The sequence below is a fragment of the Podarcis cretensis genome (genome assembly GCF_951804945.1).
Source record: "Podarcis cretensis genome assembly, chromosome: 16".
NCBI classification, from domain to species: domain Eukaryota; kingdom Metazoa; phylum Chordata; class Lepidosauria; order Squamata; family Lacertidae; genus Podarcis; species Podarcis cretensis.
This window is the reverse complement of record NC_137186.1, coordinates 23,187,156-23,210,658: the sequence shown is the minus strand read 5'-3', so window position 1 is coordinate 23,210,658 and position 23,503 is coordinate 23,187,156. Positions and strand designations below refer to the sequence as shown.

The 23,503-nt window shown below is 44.1% G+C and overlaps 2 protein-coding genes and 1 long non-coding RNA gene across 4 annotated transcripts in view; 1 reads left to right on the top strand and 2 right to left on the bottom strand.

The window, feature by feature from the left end:
- Positions 1 to 4,294, bottom strand: part of SUDS3 (SDS3 homolog, SIN3A corepressor complex component) — a 32,205-nt gene extending 27,911 nt beyond the window's left edge. The window contains exons 1-2 of the mRNA XM_079957343.1: positions 3,636 to 4,294; positions 378 to 447 (exon numbers count right to left, since the gene is read on the bottom strand). Coding sequence (XP_079813469.1) covers positions 378 to 447; positions 3,636 to 3,858 — 293 coding nt within the window. The 5' untranslated portion in view covers positions 3,859 to 4,294. The remainder of the gene's footprint in view (positions 1 to 377; positions 448 to 3,635) is intronic.
- The window catches only part of LOC307205127, a 144,443-nt gene that overhangs the window by 51,569 nt on the left and 69,371 nt on the right, over positions 1 to 23,503 (bottom strand). The gene's annotated exons all lie outside the window — the stretch shown is intronic.
- Positions 14,797 to 23,503, top strand: part of TAOK3 (TAO kinase 3) — a 125,546-nt gene continuing 116,839 nt past the window's right edge. For both annotated transcript variants that reach the window (XM_079956572.1, XM_079956570.1), the window contains exon 1: positions 14,797 to 14,937. The gene's annotated coding sequence lies outside the window, so the exon portion shown is untranslated. The remainder of the gene's footprint in view (positions 14,938 to 23,503) is intronic.

Here is a 23,503-nt window from a genome sequence, read left to right as displayed (position 1 = left end):
AGCCTGCATTCGATGGAAGAAGTACAGGACTATCAAGGGAAGAATTTCTCTATGCTCAAGGTACAAATTCTTTTAACTCAGGCCTCTTCTGCTGCTTTCTGTTATTCTGACATTAGGTTTTATTATTTTAATTGTGATCTTTTTCTAACCCACCCTAGCACCATTTGGTGAAGGGTGGGCTATAAGGAGAAACAACAACAACTGCTGCAAACAGCTCTTTGATTTAGGGAAATGTGATGTGAATTTCAATCTTTTTGTCTTAATACTTTTGCACTTTTGCCCCACCAACATACGTTCAAAACTCCCTCCCTTTGAGCTGGGATGTGACTCATACGAAAGAGGCATGGAAATATATCTGTAACCTGGAGAATACTTACTGCTCCTTCATTTCTACATAATCCTCCTCATTGTGCTTGGCCAGATCAGTTTCACTTGCATCTTCGGTATCTAAGGAAACAGGAACATCAGCGAGTGTCAGAGCAGTGCCAATCAGTACGTTTTTTTGTTCAAGCATTCCCCACTCAGCAGCAGAAACAAACACCACTGAGGTACAAAAAAGAACTGTACACTTAAAAAAACTAAACGCACAAGAGAGCAAGCTCATTCAAAACAACTGTGGCATTTCTTATTGTTGTGTTATCCAGACCTTTATGCTATAAAGGCAGGAACGTGATTATGTACCACAGTTCCCACCAGACAGCATAACAAGATTCTTAGCAGCTGTGTCTGTCAATTTCCTTCCAATATTCATTCCATGCAAACTCTCTGATCTCAACACAGTTCTCCAGTATCCCACTGGCTTTAACACAGTGCCCCCCTCCCCTTCTCCTGCCTCCCCACAGGCCTCTGTTCAGTGCCTCCATGGCTTTTGGTAATTACTGGAAAAATTACTACTGGCACATCCAAGACCTTTAAGGGAACAGGAACGTTCCTCTTAATAAAAGCCTCCTCAAGCATCACAGCAAGGCAGGGTGCAAATGTATAAAATTAAACATGACAATAGAATGTAGGAGGCTGCCTTATCCAGGGGCTGACCATTGGTTTGTCTTAATTCACTATAACCTGCCCTACACAGATTTCTTTTTGAGAGCTGGACCATAAAGAAGGCTGATCACTGAAGAATTGATGCTTTTGAATTATGGTGCTGGAGGAGACTCTTGAGAGTCCCATGGACTGCAAGAAGATCAAACCTCTCCATTCTGAAGGAAATCAGCCCTGAGTGCTCACTGGAAGGACAGATCCTGAAGCTGAGGCTCCAGTACTTTGGCCACCTCATGAGAAGAGAAGACTCCCTGGAAAAGACCCTTTTGTTGGGAAAGATGGAGGGCACAAGGAGAAGGGGACGACAGAGGACGAGATGGTTGGACAGTGTTCTCGAAGCTACCAGCATGAGCTTGACCAAACTGCAGGAGGCAGTGGAAGACAGAAGTGCCTGGCGTGCTCTGGTCCATGGGGTCACGAAGAGTCGGACACAACTAAACGACTAAACAACAACAACAACACAGATTGGCAGAAAATCTCCACAAACCCAAGCAGGGGTCAGCCCTATGTGAAGATGTTGAGAAGTGAACTTGACAACTTTTGCATACAAAGCCTGAGCTCTGCCAGAAAGTTCCATTAAGTAATTATGCATATGAAGAAATTCACTGAAGCAGAGCAAACATTACCCTCTTCAAGTTAGGAGAAGAAGAAAAAAGCTGCAACCCTAAACTAACTTCTTTGAAAGAAAATCCTATGGAAACAAATACTTTTACTGCCAAGTAAACATATGCTACTGATTGGTCACGAGATGTTTTCTTTTCTGACATCTGACTCTGCCATTCTTCAGAGCCTTCTTTTTTAAACTATCCATGCTCTCACAGTAAAATTCCAGAAGTTAACATTTTAAGTTGTGCTGTAAGTTTTTATAAAATGCCTGTTGCTCAACACAAACCAGGCAATCAATAAAAACAGATCAATAAACAATGTTAATCTGTTTTAGTGTTTTAACTTTTGCATGCTTTAAAGCATGGTTGTACATTTTTCTTGATTTTACTCTTTTCTGTAAACTGCTGAAGTTTTTTTTTTTTTTTAATAATCAAGCAAGCAGTGTATGCAATTTTGTGAAATAAATAGGTGAAATGAAAAGCAGTGGGAGAAGTACCACACTTAACTGGGTTCTGGACTTGCAACATGCTTTCTCACATACATTTCTAGATAAGTAACAGGAAATCCTATGTGTTTACTCAAAAGCTAATATGAATACTTCCTGTGACCAGCATTAAACCCCACTGAGCACCATAAGATAATAAGAGTGCTGTGCGAAGAGAAGAACATCCCTCCTTTAAAACTTGGTACAATGGTTTGGCAACTAGCCTTGGATGAAAAATTGACCCAGGAGAGGAGAAAGACACGGGGATTTGGTATCCATCTACAGTATTCAATTTGTAAACAAAAGTGACAAAGTGACTCTACTGAGAGACCCAACGATTTTCTCCATTTTTTGTATGAGGTTCTCCCTTTCCCCACACCCTCCTTTGAAGTCCCAGACACACTAGATGCACCCTAAAACTTACTTTTTTCTTTCTTCATTACTTCCACCTATGTAAAGAATGACACTGTTGTTGTAAATTGAATGTTCTGTTGCAAATGACTATACATTAAAAGGATTTCTCTGCAAATGTGTACATTTACTCACAAGTTAGCCACCTGCAACTGAGGTCACATCCACAGCATACATTTTACACAACAATTATACCGATGGGCGATGAATCTTCAAGTGTTTTAATTAACACAATTTCTCTTTTGTTTTAGCTAAACCCTTCCATATGGATCGCTGGCTAATTAAAAGGGGGGTGTTTGAAACATACAATTATTACTACAATTATTTTAAGCTTTTTGAAAAATTATTTCTCTTTGTAGTGTGCATGCATAGTTTTTTGCTATATATTAATAAATTAATACCATATATTGCATTTGCTCAAGCCTAGATAAAACATTATTAAAACTACCTCCAAATTGTCTTCAACCGAGAAGGGGCACTCCAGTAAGACTAAATCCTCAAAAAGGGCATGGAATTCTTTTGAGTTTGGGAATCAATGAACTAAAACAAAACAGTCCCTGCTTGAAGGCTTACGATCTTTCATTTTTTAAAGGCACATCAGGGAAAAGCGACAGGGAGGGAAGGCCGGGGATCTAACTCAGGGACCAATTTTTGAACAGTTGTCCATACAATGATCAGGTGTCAGTCAGCCACTTGGCTCGTAAACTTCGATGGGGTCTACTCGTAGGTAAGACTGGACGGGTGGCTACAATACCCACGTGCTTCGTGACTCGGAAGTCCCCGACAGTTGGTTTCCCTCCCGAGAAGAACGGGTCGGGGCCGCCGTGAGGTGGTCTCATCGCAACCAGTGCAGAGTCTGCCTTCATGAGCAGAGGCGCCGAGTTCCACGGGCCCCCGTGAACCACGCGCATGAATTCCAACGGGCCTACTCGCGAGCAAGACTCAACTCTTGCGCGCTCCTCCCCCACCTCGGGAATTAGCCCCCAGCAGAAAAGGGGGGCGGGTTACTCCCGGGAAAACCCGCTCGGCGGCGCCTCGAGGCCTCCGCGAAGGCGGGTCGGGGGGCGGGCGGGCAGCCAGGCAGGCGACTCACCCTCGTCCGAGTCCCGCGCGCGGCCGCTGCGCTCCCCGTCCTCCTCGTCGGCGGGGCTGTCCAGCTCCTCATCCTCGAAGCTCTCGGCGGCTGCGGCGGCTGCAGCTGCGGCGGCGGCGATAGCAGCGGCGGCGGCGGGGCCCGTCCCGGCGGGCAGCACGGCGGCGGCAGAAGCCGGAGGCCCCGGCGGGAGCGCGGGAGAAACCAGCGCGGCGACGCTCATGGCCGAAGTGGGAAAACGCCGACCGACCGCCGCCGATGCCACCGCGGACGATCCGGTCGCCTCCTCCTCCTCCTCCTCCTTTTTTCTTCTTCTTAACTCCCCCCTCAGACAAGCCGCGAGCGGCCCCGCCTCCCGCGCGCAGGCGCGCTAGAACCACTTCCGGGCCCTGGTTGAGCTGGGTGAATAGGCGGATTGGCGGGAGGTTGGCTTGACTTTCGTTTCGCTCCGCGGTTTGGACCCCCTTTCTACCCGTAGGCGCGAGGAATGGCGCCTTCAGCCATAGACCGATATAGGGTTAGACTCAACTCGCTGCCAAGCGTTTCCAGGTTCGCTTCTCGGCCCCACCCCACTTCTGTTAACAGCTTATTGTATAGATGTGTGGAATTGCTGTCAAGTGGGATCTGCTTCCGCCTGCGCGCCCCTTCCACTCTCCGCAGAGACTTTCTTAAAGGGACTGCTTTTAAAAGGATGTGTGTGTGGATCCATGTAGGTCAGGGTTGCCATATTTCAAAAAGTAAAATTCCTGACGCGTACAAAGTTGTTGAGCTTTTTTTTCTTGGAACCCAAATGGTTGAGCTTTTTTGTGGATACCTCCCCCCATAATAGTGATTTTAAGCTTTTGGGTGCTTTTTCCATAGCGTTGCTATATGTCCAGGTTTTCTGCCAATTCTTTGGGGTGCAATTTTTACTCACCAAAACATGTCAGGAATTTTTCTGACTTATGGCAAGCCTAATATATGTGTGTATTTTAAGGGCAGGTGGTTGAACTTGCTTTTTCCTCTTCCCTCCCATCCCTTTATTTCTTGTGTGCTACGTCTTTTTAGACTGTGGTCCTTTTTCTCTTTCTGTTAGTACTTATTTTTGTGAATTGCTCTGGCAGCCTCTTTAGCTAAGGGCTGGATAATAATTGCCAGAAATAACTACTGGGTCAGTAGTAGATTCTGAAGTGCACACACTCTTTAAACAGAGGCTTGACAACCATATGTCAGGAGTGCTCTGATGGTGTTTCCTGCTTGGCAGGGGGTTGGACTCGATGGCCCTTGTGGTCTCTTCCAACTCTATAATTCTATGATTCTTCCTGACAACCCCATAGCTATTCCCCTTTCGAAATGATGCAACAAAAATTATATTTTTTTACCAGTGCAAACATTATGGCTTCAAGCCAGCTTTTTTCTCACCTCCCACCATCTAGTTTTTCTCAGTACCCAATCTGATGAAGTGTTCTGTTGGATGCAGAAGCTTGCTTACAACCCAGTGAGATGGGTGGGGTATAAATATTATTATTATTACTACTGTGTTATATTTATATGTACATGTATACAATAGGAGCTGCAGGAAGCAACTGGTAGCAAAGGAAATCTTGCCTCCATCACAGGCTCAGCAAGTTCTAGCTCATCATCCAATGCCCTTGTACTGTACTAGAGGTCCTCAACAGGAGGCGGTTTGGTGGCAAACACAACAGGGAGAGGTGGGGGAAGAGGGCATTTAAAATTTCATCCTTTGTGTTGTCTCTGCCACAGAGCACTATCTGAGACTTTGAAGAAACACCTGCTATTGGACATTGACATATATTCCAGGATACAAGCCTGCTTTTGGAGGGTGTAACTGGAAGGGCCACTTCATATTTGTCATCATCTTTTTAGACCATGGTGAACAGGTGTGCCTATCCTAAAGGCAGAAGTTATTTCTTGCTCCTTCTTTTCTTAAGAACCTCTGATGCAGAGCATATGCTTTGCATGCAGAAGGTCTGTTGGGACATGATACAAGTTTATAAAATTATGCATGCCATGGAGAAAGTGGCTCTCATAGCACTAGAATCCATGGACATCTTATGAAGCTGAATGCTGGAAGGTTCAAGACCAATAAAGTACTTCAGTTAAATGATGGAACTTGCTCCCACAGGAGGCAGTGATGTGATGACCATTAACTTGAACAGCTTTAAAACAGGATTTGAATTTTAAGCAGAAGGCTCTCAATGCCTACTAGCCATGACAGCTATGCTCTAGTTCCAGAGCTGGTGGCAGGAATTCTTTTGAAAGCCAATTTCTATAAATCACAGGAGAGGAGCATGCTTTTGTGTTTGGACCCTGCTTGCAGGTTTCCTACAGGCATCTTGTTGGCCGCTGTGAGAACAGATTGCTGGGTTGCAGGCAGGGGACATTCCCCAGCCCTACCTGAAGATGCTAGAGATTGCACCGAGGACATGAAAACATGCTGGATCAGGCCAATGGCCCATCTAGTGTTCTTCTTCGGCAATCACTCGTAGCCGAGTAAAATTGTCTTCCATAAACACGGTTTTAACAATGAGTCCGTAAGTGGCTGTGGAGGCCAATTCTGGATCCACGTGTCCTTCCACAGTGGGAACATTTCTGGGCGGAAGCTGGTCATGGTGTGGATTAGCCAAGCATGCCTTCCTCTTAGCATGTTTCTCCCTTGCGTCCTGAGTTTGAGTGTCTTCAAAGCCCATGACACCTTTGGTAAAAGCTGTTAGCCAACTGTAGCACTCACAGGGCAGCATTTCCTAGTTGTCAGTGTTTATACTACATTTTTTTTACCTTTACCATCTAGTGTAGCACCCTGTTCTCACAGTGGCCACCCATATTTCTATAACAAACCTGCAAGCAGGACCCAAGCACAGGAGAACACTCCTCTCCTATACTCTCTGGTCCATCTCGTTCCATATTGTCTTCTGCCAGTCAGTGTAGAAGACAATATGGAGTGAGATGGATCAATGATCTGACTCAGTATAACAGCTTATTTTTTAAGAAATCCAGGGGGCTTTCCAGTTAGTATCTTCTTAATGTGTTTTTTCAGTGTTTCTTAAACAAAACGTACAAGCTGCTTTGACTACATGTTTGTGTGTATGTGTGTGTGTATAATATATATGTACTTCCACATTTAGAAATATACCCATTTTAGCTGAATTTGCAAGATACTACTGTTGCAAAATGGGACGCAGGTGGCGCTGTGGGTTAAAGCCTCAGCGCCTAGGACTTGCCGATCGAAAGGTCGCGGTTCGAATCCCTGCGGCGGGGTGCGCTCCCGCTGCTCGGTCCCAGCGCCTGCCAACCTAGCAGCTCGAAAGCACCTCCGGGTGCAAGTAGATAAATAGGGACCGCTTACCAGCGGGAAGGTAAACGGCGTTTCCGTGTGCGGCTCTGGCTCTGGCTCTGGCTCTGGCCAGAGCAGCGATGTCACGCTGGCCACGTGACCCAGAAGTGTCTCCGGACAGCGCTGGCCCCTGGCCTCTTAAGTGAGATGGGCGCACAACCCCAGAGTCTGTCAAGACTGGCCCGTACGGGCAGGGGTACCTTTACCTTTACCTTTTCTTTTTTTATAATAATTTTTATTAATTTTCCACACAAATAATAAAGAACAATATAAAACAATACAACTTCGAGCTCATCAGTTCATTCCCTTCTTTCTTTGACTTCCCCATACCTCCCCATCCCTGCATCCTTGTTTAATAATTCTTTAGCAACCCTTAGGTCCATTATCTTAATTCCCTTTCATACAAAATTTCTTAAGTGTTTTTTTTATTATTATTTATTGCTGCAATTCTTTACTTCTTACCCCCTGACATCTTAGCACTCCTCAATTTTGCAATTATTTTTAAGATATATTTTGAATTTCTTCCAGTCCTCTTCCATTGTCTCTTTCCCCTGGTCCCGGATTCTGCCCGTCATCTCGGCCAGTCCCATAAAGTCAATCACCTTTGTTTGCCATTCTTCCAGAGTAGGTAGTTCTTGCGTCTTCCAATACTTTGCCAGTAGAATTCTTGCTGCTGTAGTGGCATACATAAAGAAAATCCTATCCTTCCTTGGCACCACTTGGCCCACCATGCCCAAAAGGAAAGCCTCTGGATTCTTAGGAAAAGTCCACTTAAGGACCTTCTTAATTTCATTATAGATCATTTCCCAGAAAGCTTTAACCTTTGGGCAGGTCCACCAAAGGTGGTAGAAAGTGCCTTCAGTCTCATTACATTTCCAACACTTATTACTAGGCAAATGGTATATTTTTGCAAGCTTGACTGGGGTCATGTACCACCGGTAAATCATTTTCATAATATTTTCCTTTAAGGCATTACATTCAGTAAATTTAATACCGGTGGTCCATAACTGTTCCCAGTCAGCAAACATAATATCATGACCGATATCTTGTGCCCATTTAATCATAGCTGATTTCACCATTTCATCCTGTGTATTCCATTTTAACAGCAAGTTATACATTTTTGATAAGTTCTTAGTATTGGGTTCCAATAATTCTGTTTCTAGTTTTGACTTCTCTTTCTGAAATCCTATTTTCCTGTCCTGTTTGAACGTCTCATTTATCTGATGGTAATGCAACCAATCTCGAACCTTAGGCTTTAGTTTCTCATAACTCTGAAGTTTCACCCTTTCACCGTCGTATTCTAAAATCTCATGATATTTTGGCCATTTAGAATCCATATTAAGCTTTTTTACTTCCCTAGCTTCCATTGGTGACACCCACCTAGGGGTTTTACTTTCCAACAAATCTTTGTATCTAATCCAAACGTTATACAATGCTTTCCTTACAATATGGTTTTTAAAACTTTTGTACACCTTTACCTTGTCGTACCATAAGTATGCATGCCAGCCAAAACTATTGTCATACCCTTCCAGATCCAAGATGTCAGCATTCTCAAGAAGTAGCCAGTGCTTCAACCAGCAGAAAGCTGCTGATTCATAATAAAGTCTTAAGTCCGGCAGGGCAAACCCCCCTCTATCCTTTGCATCAGTTAAAATCTTAAATTTAATTCTGGGCTTTTTGCCCTGCCAGATAAATTTTGATATATCTTTCTGCCACTTCTTGAAACAGTCCATCTTATCCACAATCTGCAACGTCTGGAATAAAAACAACATTCTAGGCAATACATTCATCTTAATAGTAGCAATTCGGCCTAACAAGGAAAGTTTCAACCTTGACCATATTTCCAAATCCTTTTTAACTTCTGACCAACATTTTTCATAATTATCCTTAAATAAGTTCACATTTTTAGATGTTAAATTTACCCCCAGGTATTTTACCCTTTTTGTTATTTCCAAGCCTGTTTCATTTTGAAAACTCTCTCTTTCTTCCATTGTTAAATTTTTTTCCAACACTTTCGTTTTTTGTTTATTCAATTTAAAACCTGCTACTCGACCAAATATTTCAATTAATTCTAATACTCTTTTAGTACTAGTGTCTGGCTGTTGCAAAGTCAATACTAGGTCATCTGCAAATGCTCTTAATTTGTAATGTCTAGCTCCGACCTGAACTCCTTTAACCAACTGGTCTTTTCTAATCATGTTTAACAAAACCTCCAGGACTGATATAAAAAGCAAAGGGGATATTGGGCAACCCTGCCGTGTACCTTTTTCTATGGGTATTTCTTCTGTTACCACATTGTTTACAATTAACTTAGCCTTTTGTTGAGAATATATTGCACCTATACCGTTTTCAAAGCCTTGGCCTACCCCCATCCCTTGGAGATTCTTTTTCATAAAAGTCCAACAGATATTGTCAAAGGCTTTCTCCGCGTCCACAAAAATCAGAACTGCTTTCCTGTTAATGTCAACATCCAGCAGCTCCAAAATGTCTATAATGTTCCTCACATTGTCTGACATATGTCTACCTGGGAGAAAGCCTGTTTGGTCCTTATGAATCTCTTCTGTCAACACTCTTTTCAATCTTTTTGCCAGAATGTCTGCAAAAATTTTGTAATCCACATTGAGTAAAGATATAGGGCGGTAGTTTTTAACCTGGTTCTTCTCAGTCTCTGTTTTCGGTATAAGTGAAATGAAAGCCTCTTTCCACGATTCAGGTGCCTTTTTCCCCTTCAAAATTTCATTGCAGACTTCCTTCAATGGTTGTATCAACCATTCTTTCAGCATTTTGTAGTATTTAGCCGTCAGACCATCTGGTCCTGGTGATTTTCCCAATTTCATATTTTGAATGGCACCCTCTATTTCTTGTTCTGTTATTTCCTCATTTAAGATCCTTTTACTTTGTTCTGAAATTTTTGGTAGACCATATTTTCTGATGAATTCTTCTATTTCTTGTTCATTGATTGGCCCTTGTGCATACAATTTCTTAAAAAAACTTTGAAAACAATTGTTTATCTCATTGGATTTGTGGATAATTTTTCCATCCATTTCTAGACTTGTTACAGTATTCATTTTCTGCCTTTTTTTCAGTTGCCATGACAGAAGTTTCCCACATTTATCCGCTGATTCAAAAGTTCTTTGTCTCATTTGCTTTATCTTCCATTCTATTTGTTGGTTCATGAGCTCCATGTATTGCATCTGATAAAACTTTATTTCTCTCAAAATCTCATGGGACTTTGGTTTGGACCTCAGCTTCTTCTCTCCTTCTTTTATTTTTTCTAAAAAATTTTCCTTCTTCTCATTTTGTTGCTTCCTCTTTATAGAATTTTGTTGAATTAGGAAACCTCGCATCACGGCTTTGCTTGCGTCCCAAATTATTCTTTTTTCCACATCTGTTTTCCTGTTGATCTCAAAATAGTCTTTTAATGTTTTAAGGGCCTTCTTGTGGATCTCTTCATCCTTAAATAGGGTGTCATTCATTCTCCATCTAAAAGATCCAGTTGTTGTTAGTTTCATCTCCATCTTCACCGCATTATGGTCGGAGCATGTTTTTGGACATATTTCTACTTTTTTTGTTCTTGACGCCAGACTGCTAGAAATCCAAATTTGGTCTATTCTTGTCCATGTCATTTTTGCTTCAGAGAAGAAAGTTCCCTCTCTCTCTAGAGGATTCCTTGTTCTCCAGATATCAATCAAATCCATTGTTTCAGTCATTTCGAAAAAGATCTTTGGTAATCTCCCTTCTTTTGAAATCACTTGTCTCTGTGCTTTATCCATGTTTGTTGAGACAACTCCATTCATATCTCCCATCATTAGGATTTTATAATCTAAAAAGTCAACTAATGTCTCATGCAACTTCCTAAAGAATTCAGCCTTCCCCTCATTTGGGGCATAAACTCCAACAATTAGTAACTTTTCTCCTTGAATTTGTATTTCAATTGCCAGGTATCTTCCTTGTTCATCTTTAAATATCAATTTTGGAGCCAATTTTTCCTTTGCATAGATCACCACACCTCTTTTCTTTACTTTGTCTGATGAGATAAATTCTTGACCAAGTCTCTTATTTGTCAGTAATTTCCTATGTATCCTGGCAATATGGGTTTCTTGCAAACATATTATATCTAATTGTTCTTTCTTCAAAATGTGAAAAACCTGTCGTCTTTTCCGAGGAAGGTTCAAGCCATTACAGTTCCAACTAAGAAGTTGCAGAGACATTTTGTATTTAAGTAGCTGTTCCTCCAACTGCTCCAAGCTTCTGCTCTTCCTCCGATGGTGGTGGTAAAAGTCCAAATGACAGATTTGCTATATCAGGTGGTTCCCTCTCCTCCACAGTTCCTTTCTGCAAATCCTCCAAGTATCTCTCCAGAAATTGTTCTTTGTCCTGAATTGTTTTTATTTTAATCTTTCTTCCTTTAAAGTTAAAGGACAGTCCTTGTGGAAACTCCCATCTGAATGGTATGGTGTTTTTCTTCAGCAAATCTGCTAGGCTTTTGTAATATGTTCTCACCTCTAAAATGTATTTGGGAATGTCCTTAAAAATCTGTATTTGACAATTTTGGATCACCAGTGCCTTTTGATAATGCAGATTCAATATTTTATCTCTTTCTTCTTTTGATCTCAATGTGATTAGGCAATCCCTTGGTTTTTTATCCTGCTTTCTGCCCAGTCGAAAGGCTGTTGTTATCTCAAATTCATCTTCTTCCTCCCATTCCTCCTGCCAAAAAGCTATAATGTTCTCTGTAAGGAATTGCACAAGGTTGTCCCCTTCCCCTTCAGGCACCAATCTAAGTTTTAGGTTCTTCTCTTTACGTTGAAGTTCCAATAAGGAGAGGGCTGCATCATGCTCATTCACTTTTTTAATAATAGGCCCAAACTTTTCCCTTGTCTCTTCAGCCGTTGTTTTTGCACTTTCTGCAATCTTTCGTGTTTCTGAATTTTCCTGGATTAATCTATTTATAGAATCTGTGTTAGATTTTACACTAGCTGTATTCACATCCAATCTTGTTGTCAACTCTGTTAATTTTTTAGAGTTCTCTGTCGATAGCTTTGTCAATGCTTCCAGGGATTGATTTATTTTAAGTAGTGCCTGAGTCATAGGATCCATAGAAGCTGGTGTTTTTTCCTGTGCAGCTGGAACAGTTCCTGATATAGAGCCCCTTTTCTTTTGAGATTGTTTTGCTTTCTGCCTTGTTACTATCTCTTCTGTAGGGGCACTCATATCCTCAAGGTCGTTCTCACAGAGTTGATTTCTAAGTGGAAAATCCCACTGTTACTTTTCCAATTGCAACAGATTCACTTAAAGCCCTCTAGAGGGAGCATTCAATTGTATCCAAGTGGCAAGGATAAAGAAAAACAAAGAAGCAAGGAAGTATAACAGTAGCCAAAAGTTTCCAATATCCAAACCGCAACGTCTCTATCTTCTGTGTAGCCAAAATGCAACAGGGTAAATCTAAGGTCCGGTAACTTTGTTACGAGCAAACCCCCACTTCGCAAAATTTGACAGTCCACATCCCGGTGTCTTATTTGGGCAGCCCGACCTAGGGGGGTTTGGCAATGGAAGGTCTTAATTTTCCAATAATTTTCCAGCAGGTTAACAATGTCCCGATCCCTTCCCCCCTTCTCCTGCCGATCTGGGGGGAAGTTTTAAGTCCGATGTCAGTTTGACAGCTTAAAAAAAAAAGAAGGGTTCCCTTCAAATGCAGCTTGATTTTCGTTGCTTTATTTCTCATGCAGCTCCGGGGAGGCAGACTTCCTTAATTTATGCCTTTCCCGTTTTCAGCCGAATTTCTTATTTAATGTCCCGTTACTTTTTCAATCTTACTCACGGGTGCTGTGGTCAAATTCCAATTGCAGGAAGGAATCGGCGCTCTCCGCTCATGGCGACGCGGCTTCACTCCGCTAGCTGGGTGACGACTCTCAGCACCGCGCTTACCTCACAGTGCCGGGGGGCGCGAAAGGTGCCCACCGAATCTCCTTTGTTCACAGGCTCCGCGCCTGTGATTTTAGGGGTCCCCCGCTTGCCGTAGCGGGTAAGACCCGAACTAGCGAAGCAGTCCTGCCTCGGAGCTCGAGGCTCGGACCGCCATTAAGCGCTGGCGCCGACCGGAAGTCCTTTACCTTTTCCTTACTGTTGCAAAACTGATATTTTAGTACAAACACAGGACCCCATTCTATATTTTGCTGGAAGCTACCCAGAGTGGGCGGGGAAACCCAGCCAGATGGGTGGGAGAAGAAGAAGAAGAAGAAGAAGAAGAAGAAGAAGAAGAAGTAGTATTCAGCAAAGTGGCTATGCTCAGACAGGAAGCTAGAGTTAAGTCACATTCTGAAGAGCTAACACACTGGTTACAAAAAAATACATGCAGTTTATCTTCTTCTATCCCAGGAACTATTTATTTATATTATTTCCTATATCTTTATCATTTTATTACAAGAAGAAAACCTTACAGCAAGTTTGCAGGGAACTTTTAAGAGTAGTGAAAAGTGATGCATAAGTCTTAGGAGGTTTGCAGCCTACAGTGTCAGTATTTAATTAGAGCCAGTGTGGTGTAGTGGTTAAAGTGTTGGACTAAAACCTGGGAGGACAGGTTTCAAATCCCACTCAGCCATGAAACTCACTGGGTGACCTTGGGCCAATCACTAGCTTTTGCCCTAGCTTACCTCATGGGGCTGTTGTGAGGATAAAATAAGGCAGGGAATAACCATGCACACCACTTTGAGTGGTTTACTAGACATCCCGTTCCCAGGGACAGTCCCCGGATTTGCAAATCTGTTCCCAGACAAATTCCATCCCCGGAATGTCCCCAGATTTGCAAATCTGTCTCCGGGAAACGTGGCGGCTGCAGGCTCAGCAGCCCAGAGCCAGCAACTCCCAAGCCTCCCCCATCAGTCAAAACAAAGGGGGAAGGGGGCAGGAGATGGGGGAGGCTCGGGAGTTGCTGGCGCGCCGTTGCCCAGTTTTTTAAATCTCAGAGCATTTATGTTTCACAGGGTGTGAAAGAAGGGCTTTGCACCTTTATATAATATGCATGTGTGCTTGGACCCAGGGGCCTCACCATCCCCACTACAGACTCCCTGTTGCTAGGTAAAGGTAAAGGGGCCCCTGACCATTAGCTCCAGTCATGACCGACTCTGGGGTTGTGGCGCTCATCTCGCTTTAGTGGCCGAGGGTGCCGGTGTACAGCTTCCGGGTCATGTGGTCTGCATGACTAAGCCGCTTCTGGCGAACCAGAGCAGCGCACAGAAATGCCATTTACCTTCCCGCCAGAGTGGTACCTATTTATCTACTTGCACTTTGATGTGCTTTCGAACTGCTAGGTTGGCAGGAGCAGGGACCAAGCAAAGGGAGCTCACCCCGTCGCAGGGATTTGAACTGCTGACCTTCTGATTGGCAAGTCCTAGGCTCTGTGGTTTAACCCACAGCGCCACCCACGTCCCTGTTGCTACTCAGCTTAAAAAAAAAAAAGGGTCACTGGATTCATTGAAAAAAATCTGGTAACCATAATCCTTGAGCTCCATAGAGGAAACGTGGGATGGATATACAGTGTGTATACACACACACACACACAGAGTATATAATAAATAAATCCTAAACCAGTTCAATTCTTCCCAGCCCATCCTCAGCCTCCTCTCCAACGCAACCAACCGCTATTGCCCGGCCCACGGGAAAGAACTCTCCATTCCCTTCTACTGGAATGCGGAAGTCCGTTCCAGATCCTCATTGGCCCTCCGCCGGCCCTGCTCCTCCCCCTTCCCCGCCCCCACGAGGAGGGTAGGCCGAACGAGCCGACGGCCGACGACGCGAGCCCGACGACTGCGAAGGCGACGAGGCCAGGCTCACCCCGAGGTCGACCAGGCTGCGTAGCCGAGCGCCGAGGCGATCGAACGCGGTTGGCCGCGCCTGACGAGAGGAGCAGGAACCGCACCTCAGGCGGAGAAGCGGTGACGGCAGCGGCGGCAGCAGGAGCCGAGCGAGGTGGGTTGAAGCGCGCCGGTCGCCCCATCCCTTTCTCTCCCCCCCCTTGCTCAGGCTGGGGTTGGCTCAGCGGGGGTTGCCGGGGCCGGAGGGCGCCGAATAACTTTTCCCCGTCCGGAGGAGTCGGGCTCTCTTGACCGGGGAGAGCTGCTTATTTCCCCTCAGGCGTCGGTGGCAGCGGGAGGGGAGGAAGCCTGAGGGGGCGAGGAAGAGAGTCGGGCGTGGAGAAGAAGCTGAGGGGGAGGAATGGGGGAAGGGACCCCGCACCTCTTTCTCTCCCCTTCTCTCTCCCCCCCCCCCATTATCGGGGAGGAAAGTCTTCCGAGAGGGTGGAAGTGAAAGCAGCAGCAGCGGAGAACCGGACTCTGAGGGGAGTTTAGAAAAGAAGCGCTTCGGGAGGGAAAGGAGGCAGCTGTGGAGAAACGACGTGGAGGGAGGGGGAAGCGACGGAGATGGGGGGGGGGAGAAGTGTCAGGTGGAAAAAGCGGGCGCAAAAAAGTCCTGTGGTCCCTCCCTATCTGTTGCTGTTGTTGTTGTTGTTATTATTATTCCTTTCTCCAATAAAGGGGGGTTGGAGAGCAGCTGGAGGGAAAGGATATATGGGGTGGGACCCCAGGATGAATTTTGCATAGGAGCCAACTGCTAGGGTCTGAGGTCACTTTCCACACACACACACACACACACACCCGCTAAAATATTTGAGCCCCCCCCCCCCAACTTGATGGGCATTGCCATTCAAATGGTGTGCGTGTGCCATGTCCTGTGATCAATTATGCAGGGCAGGGATTACCCGCCTCCCCCCCTCCCCCCGCCGCCAATATTTTATTCAGGTTGTCCCCCCTGGTGTGGGGTGTGTGGAGGGTCGGAGGACGATGGTAGGGAGGGAGAGGGTCAGAGGGAAGATGGCAAGTGAGAAGACGGGAAGGAAGGGGAGGCCGATAGCCAGAGACTTAAATGGGGGAAGTTGTGTGTGAAGGGTGGGAGAATAAGGGGAACATTTGGTGGGGGAGTTGAGAAGGAGAAATGGGGAAGGGTATGTGCGGGGTGGGACCCTAGGACTTTGGGGAGAGGGGTTAGAGGGGCAAATGATGTGAGGGCAGGGTGGGATGCTAGGATGGGGAAGGCAGGGAGGGACACACAGGTGGGAGAATAAGTTTGGAAACTCAAAAGAGGGAGAAAGAAATGGCAGGGTGTATGTGGGGTGCGAACCCTGGACTTTGCTGGATTTATGAGCAATTGGAGGGGAAAGCAGGCCAGCGGGTACGTTGGAGAGAGGAAGGCTGCAAAGGCAGGAGGGACAGACACACACTATTGGGAGTTAGGAAATGAGATCAAGTGGGTTAATGCAAAAGGAGCAAGTTGGAGGAAGGCAGATAGAGACATGGGTTGGGGGTCAGTGCTTTTCTTCTAGAAAAAGAGGTGCCAGAACTCACCATGAAGTTGCTACATTAAGTTCCACACTTTTAACCAGTGTTTTTATTTTAGAAAAAAGGTGCTGGTGCTACATACCCTTGTATCCCCCCCCCAAAAAAAACCACGTGCGGGTCATAAGTGGGGTGGGACACCAGGTGGTGGTGTGAATAGTTGGAGAGAAGAAGGGAGCATATGTGAACACCATCAGCTGAAAAGGAAAGTGTCACTTGAGAGGGAGGGAGAAGAGAGGAGGAATTGTGTGACTGGGAGAGAGATAATGGTGGGGAAAACAAGTTTGGGGGTGAGAGAGTACTAAGAGAGGGAAAGAGTCTGGAGGAGAAACATCATCCTCTTCATTATTGTTAAATTTGTTGCCTGCCCTTCACCAACAGGTTACAGGGCGGGTTACAACAATTTAAAATTCAAATAGTTAAAACAGAATATAGTCACAGGAATAGAGTGGGACCTGAAAACACACATCTCAGGTGTCAAATGCCAGCACAGATAAGTGCGCCATCAGCCTTCATTGATAGTTGTATAGTGAAGAAACTAGATACACCTCTGTGGGGAGGGAATTCCACAATTTTGCAGCTGTCATAGAGAAGGTCATTAAGGTCAGCTGTCCTTGGGAAGACTACCTGAAAGGTGGCTGGGAAATAATTTGAAATATAAGTATGAGTTAAAAAATAATAATAATGAAAGGAATCTTCCCCCAATATAGTAGGGTGAGAAAATGTCAGATGATAGAGGAATCTGTTGGGAGGTTGAGAGGAGATGCAGGTTGGAAGAATATGGGGAGTAGCTTAAGAATAGGCAGGTAGATGTGAAGAATTCCCCACCGCAATGCAAAGAGGAGTCTGTCTGATTGAAGGGAGTACACTGATGAGGAAGGAAGTTGAAGAGAAGAGAGAAAGGGATGAAAAATGGATGGGTACGTATGTGAGGTGGAACTGCAGGTGGGATGAAAGGGTTAAAGAATTTGGAGGGGAGTGTGCCAGATAGAAGTCCTCCTTAATGCTGTAAGAACGGAGGTAATGTCAGGTGAAAGGGAAACCTGTAGGGGAATGAGGGGTGGCTCAGTGATAGAGCACATACTTCACATGCAGAATGTTTCAGATTCAAGCCCCAGCATCTCCAGGTTGGGCTGGGAAAGGGTCTCTGCCCAAGGCCCTGAAGAGCTGCTATCAGCCAGTGTGGACACTACTGAGCCAGGAGGACTGATGGCCAGACTCCATAAGGCAACTTCCTATGTCCCTAGAGGAGGGTTTCCCAAACTTGTAGTCCACAAACAGCTGGAGACCCAACTCCCATCATCCCTAGATAGCAAGACCAGTGGTCAGGGATGATGGGAATTGTAATCCAAAAACAGCTGGAGACACAAGTTTGGGAAACCCTGCCCTAGGGGTAGATGTGGGGACTCTTTTCCACTTTGGATTTGGATTTGATATCACTACCCTAAGGGGTCTCAAAGTGGCTAACATTCTCCTTTCCCTTCCTCCCCCACAACAAACACTCTGTAAGGTGAGTGGGGTTGAGAGACTTCAAGAAGTGTGACCAGCCCAAGGTCACCCAGCAGCTGCATGTGGAGGAGCGGGGAATCGAACCCGGTTCACCAGATTACAAGTCCACTGCTCTTAACCACTACACCACACTGGCTCTACACTTTCTCCCTGATAGCAATGTCAGATGAGAAGGGCATGAGGTGGAAGAAGGAGTTGAGGGAGAGGCAGAGGTTGGGAGACAAGTGCCAAGAAATCAAATGAAGGCCTTTTGAAGTGAAGGTATGGTGCAGAGGGGGGAAAGGTTTCCTATCGGTGCAGGTTATGGAAGCTACCGGTGGGTGGGTATGCTTGGACCTTGCTTGAAGAAAAGCAAAAGAAGGGAGGAGGGCAACTTAGGAGAGTTAACAATATGTATTCCTTCAACAGTGAGCCAGCCAATTATGAGGGATCCTCAGTGCAAAAGAGAAAGGTTGGTTAAGGGGGCAACCCCCAGAGTGTTGAATAGCTTGAGAAGAGGGAGCGAAATGTGAGGAGTCCGGGATGGGTGGAGTAGTGTCAGGTGTGAAGGGAGCCCCAAAATAGTTTGAGGGTAGATGTAGCTGTGGCAGCAACAATGTGAGTGTGGCAACTCAGTGTGGGGTGCAGATGAGAGGAAATAATTGGGGGGCAGTGTGAGGGAGCAGCCAAGCGGGAGTAACAGCTTGGAGAGAGGTGGAAAGCTGTACAAGAGTATGCAACAAGCCTGTTTAAGGTATGTTTGTGTTAGATGGCATCTTGGATCCTGTGAATCAGCTGTGAAAGGTTGCAGAAGCAAATGGATATGTAGTCAATATCAAAACGCCCACGTTACATAGCTAACTTGGAGTATAACATTAGGTAAAGATGTAAACTACTTATACTTGTGGGCGTGGAATGACACTGTGAAGTTTGGATAAGAAGGATGAAGGAGGGGCAGCAGTGACACCGTGTGTGGAGAGTTAGGGAGTGAAAGAAGTTGTGCTCAATTGCAGGGAACTGGTGCTCTATGGGGAGGGAAGGTATTGGCAGTAAAGCAAAGGCTGGGTTAGTGGTGGTCAGTGAGAGATGTAAACCATGGGTATGTAGTTTGTTTTAAAAGCTTTGGCCGTGAGAGCAGTTTTCATGCCATAGCTTAACTTTAGCCTGGAGGTAAAAGTGGTAATGCAGCGAGTTTCTGATGGGTTGAAGGTAAATCCATTTATATTGCAGCTTTACTAAGTACCATGCTCATCTCTTTAAACGTAGACCTAGAAATGCTCTTGCAGAAATAAAGTAGGGCTTGTTTATTTACATGCTACTCTCATCCCTTGTAGCCTGTATTCTATTACAAAGTACCTGTTCTGTGATGCATTAGAAGTATGGCAAGTAATTCAAGCATCAGGACTTTAATCCTATGTATTTACTTTTCTATATTGGCTTCATTTCATAAGAAGGCAGATTATTCTAGAACTAATTCTGTGGTCATTTCCCTGTGTTTGTATTAGTGAGACTCTATTTCAGCTGTGCATATTTTTGTTCAAATAATTCTGTGTATGGCTCTTTGGCCATCCTGCTTTGTTGCTAGCACTTCCTCCTTTTCTTGGTGCTGTGTACTTTGATCACTTAATCTTGGATATAACTATTTATTTCTTAGGTTCCCCCCTCCCTTTTGATCCTGGAATATAGTTTGATAGTGATCCATAGGCATTGGTTGTATAACAACTTATGTTTAGTCTTCCATGATTTTCAGTGGAAGGAATGTGGTTGCATGTAGACGACAGCAAAACTGGGATTCCTGTAGATAACTTTTTTTTTTGCTTTAACTGTCAAAACTATTTCTGTGACAAAGCCTTGATGAAATAGTATAGTGAGGATAAAAAAATGGCAGCTTGGGGGAGTTGCAATCTGACCTCCTGTGGCTTCCTATTTGGTCCTTGGCATAGCTTGTAAGAATCCCCCTTTCATTACTCACTTTGGCCACTTCTGCCACTGTTTACACAAGCAAATAACATTTTAAACTCCTCTTTCCTAATAGTAACAATCCCTGTGGCCTTATGTTTTTACCTTTGCTGAAAATTGCCCTGAACTCCTTCTGGAGGAAGGGCAATTAATAAATGCATGTTCCTTAGGTTTCTACATAAAATGTAGGCAAAATGCTTCTTGAGTCCAAGTGCCAGCTGTTCAGTAATCCATGGTTAACGGTATATCAGGAATGCAGATTGCTACCACATTTCTCCTTCTCTATCTTGCAAGTGGGAACAGCTAACCATGAGCTTGTGACTTGTTTTGCTAAAACAAGCTATGATGGGAAAACCAAGAACAAACTTTAGCTTCACACTGTGGATTGTTTGCAACAAACCATAGCTCCCCCATGTTAGAATTTAATGGCAAGCCAGGGTCATAGTTGGTCGCACTAGAGGAGGACTACAGTGGGAACCATTTACACAGTCATCCACTAACTATGGCTTACTTTCACATGTGAATGCAGCCGGTGACAGAGTGTCTTTTGTACTTCAGCTGCTCACTCCTGTGCCAAAATCCAATGAAAAGGGAGTGAGTAGAGCAATTGGGCACTAAGAAATGAACTCTGCCAAAGTTTTGCTCTTGAATTGGGGAGGAAGATGTCAAAGAGCTCTCTGCTTGTGGCTTTGTGCAAGTGGAAGTGAGCAGTAGAGCCAGTGTTACTGTCCTTCAAGAACTTCTCAAAGTATAGCAATGGTTATGCTGACCAAGGAAGTACAGGGTTCTGTGAATGGTCATTCTATCCAACTTTTATTGGGCTTCACCTTAGCTTTTGGTTTGCCATATATTGCTGTTATAAATTGCAGGTGTTATTATTTTCCAAAATACCCATGCATTTTTACTTAGTCTTCTAATAAATTAGCTGCATGGGTGCTGCCTCCAAATAGCAGGGGAGTGGGTGTTTGATACTGGATTGTGTAGTGGCTGAACTTTCCTTCTATTTAAAAAGAAATCAGCTGATGGAATTGACAAGTTATCTAGACAAATGGGTGCAATTTGCCCAAACTAGACTGGGTTGCAGGATCTCGTAATGAACTGCGAAAGGCAGAACAGTGACTAGGAAGAACTTTCCTATGTTTCCCCATTTATGAAATGACTGCCTACTTTGCAGCAACTCTTAAATAGTGTAGGGTCTTTAAATGGGTAGTCTACTGATAATGCAGAAGCGCTGAGTTACAGTTATGTGTATGGTTGATTATGTCAAAGCTTGATTAGAAAACATGCAGGTAGATGTACCCATGAAGTTACTCTTTGCATCACTTTGTTTCTTTATTGCAGTGGCACAGCCAGCATTTCATCTATAGATTTATAATCATTTGTCCTTAGCTAGCGTATGAGAAGCACAGAGACATTTCATCTGGCACAGTAGGGTACAGTTTTCCAACATGCTCGCAACTGCAACAGCTTACAGTTTCTAACAAGTCCTAAATTACAAACACCAAGTATCCTGTTCCTTTAAAAAGAGCTAAAAGCTGGCTCATTGTGGTAGCTGAGAGTATGCACTACCAAGTCTCTTTCTTCTCAAATCATGCTCACCTTGCCCATGAGCTAGTCACTAGGTGGCCACAAGAAAACCCTGTCTTTCAGGCTCATCTCCCTCTATAGGAATATACTGCCTGCTTTATCTGAGCAGTTCTTTCAAGACACCTGCCCTTTTTTTAGCACATATGTTCCTCCCCGTGCTCTTAGGTCATGACAGCCCAACTTTTCATACAAAGTGGGCCACAAGGGTACTTTGACACGGAACCTGTTGGCTGCACACTGCTGTGTTGCACATCGGGGGGGCAGGAGGAGCAAGGCCAAAATTTGATGCCCCCACCCTCAGCTCTCGTGCTTCCTTCCCAAAGCTGGCTAAACAAGGTTTCAGGCTTTAGGAAGGTGGTGTGAGGCTCTGACAGGGTACGGGGCTGGGAGAGGGTGTCAAATGTTGCTGAGGGCCACCAAAAAAAAGGGCTTCCCTCAGACTGCTCGTTGGACCACCCTGTCTTATGTCATTGAATGAAGCATTGCTTTTTGTTACTAAGGTAGGATCGCAGAGGATATCACAGCAAGGTATTCTCATTTGTTGACCTTGAGATGCACCTTTTACTTGCAGGCATCCCATTGCTAACCAGTTTCCTTTTCTCCCAGGCATTTGTGGTTATAACTGGATTAATTTTATGCTGCTGTTCTGGTGTTTTGAGTGTGTGCGGACTAATGTTCAGTGTTTTAGGTACTTTTTAATCATTGTGTTTACTTTAATTTTCTTTCGGTAGGCTTGAAGTGCTTCTTAGTTTGAAAGGTGGCCCGTGTCTTATAAATCCTGAAATATACTATATAAATGCTAGATTTTTAATTTAGACAATGTTTATTGTGTTGGCAGAATTCAGTAACTTCTCTCCAAATCTAGGCATATCTGAATAGCTCCTAAAGATCCTGAATTGTCCATGTGTCATTTAAGTGCACTAAGACCCTATTGTATGTTTCAGTATTGAAAACTGTGGCTACCATTGCATTGAAATCTGAAGGGTATTGGTTAGTGTTGGAACACTGGAGCTGAGTTAACTTTAATGCCTTCTTTTTTGAGAGGCCTCTTTGTGTGTGTGAAGGAAGTTGTCTATAATGGGGAAATAAGAGTGATAGAAGCTATGCACAGGTTTACATGAATGAGATAAAAATCCTTAAAATTCTTATGTGTACAGACCACTTCCTGTGTGGCTACAGAACAGTATTTGGGTAGCATGAAGGTGGTTTCTTTAGTTTTTCCCTTTTCAGTTATGTAAGTGATAAGGACTGTGCTTCAGTTCAGGAAATATAAAAGGTTTCTTCCTTCTTCTTTTTTTAAAGAAGGAAGCATCTGTGAACTGATGGTCATGATGGCTTTTAGTTGCTTCTGTATCTGAACTTGTGTAACTGGTTGTGACTTGTGATGGGAGAGTAGAAGAGGAAGGGAAATGGAAGTCATGTGACTGGCAAATAGCTGTTGGCTGCTTGAGAACCTATGGAGGGAGGTTGGTGAAGAGCTGGTTGAGTCAGGCCGATAGCCGGAATTGTTTTGATTGGAAGCAATTTTTGCACTAATTTACCAGAAAGGATAAACTTACATGCATATTAGTAATCCAATATGTGTTATTTAAATTTGAATAAAATATTAACTTTTAGAAATTGCAAAAATGCCCAATGCTTCCGGAACACTGGAGGGTAAGAACAGTTGTAATTCTTACTGTGAGCGATTCAGTAGACTACTTACTGCATGTCTCTCCTCGTGTCTTTTCCTTTTAACCCTTGTACTCCTAATTGCTGTTTTTAAAAAGAGAGGAAGATGTAATATTCTAAAGCTTAGAGTCAGGCCTCCACCTCATCTCCTGATTCCCTACCATGCGGCTACTTCTTTGAGTTTGGGGGTTGTATACTGTCAATTCCACAGTTGGAGCAATAGTTTCAAGAGGGTTGCATAAATATTCAAAAGTATTACATAATCTTGTCATAAGTGTCTCATCTTATTGCAGAAACCTCTTGTCATAGAAGTGTCTCATCTTAGTTTTGGGATTAAAATATGATTATGAAAGGCTATTCTCTACCACCTCCTTATTGCCCATCTTTTGAGGGAAGACTCTGTGCATACTTGTGGTGCAGGGAGAGAGGAAATAATC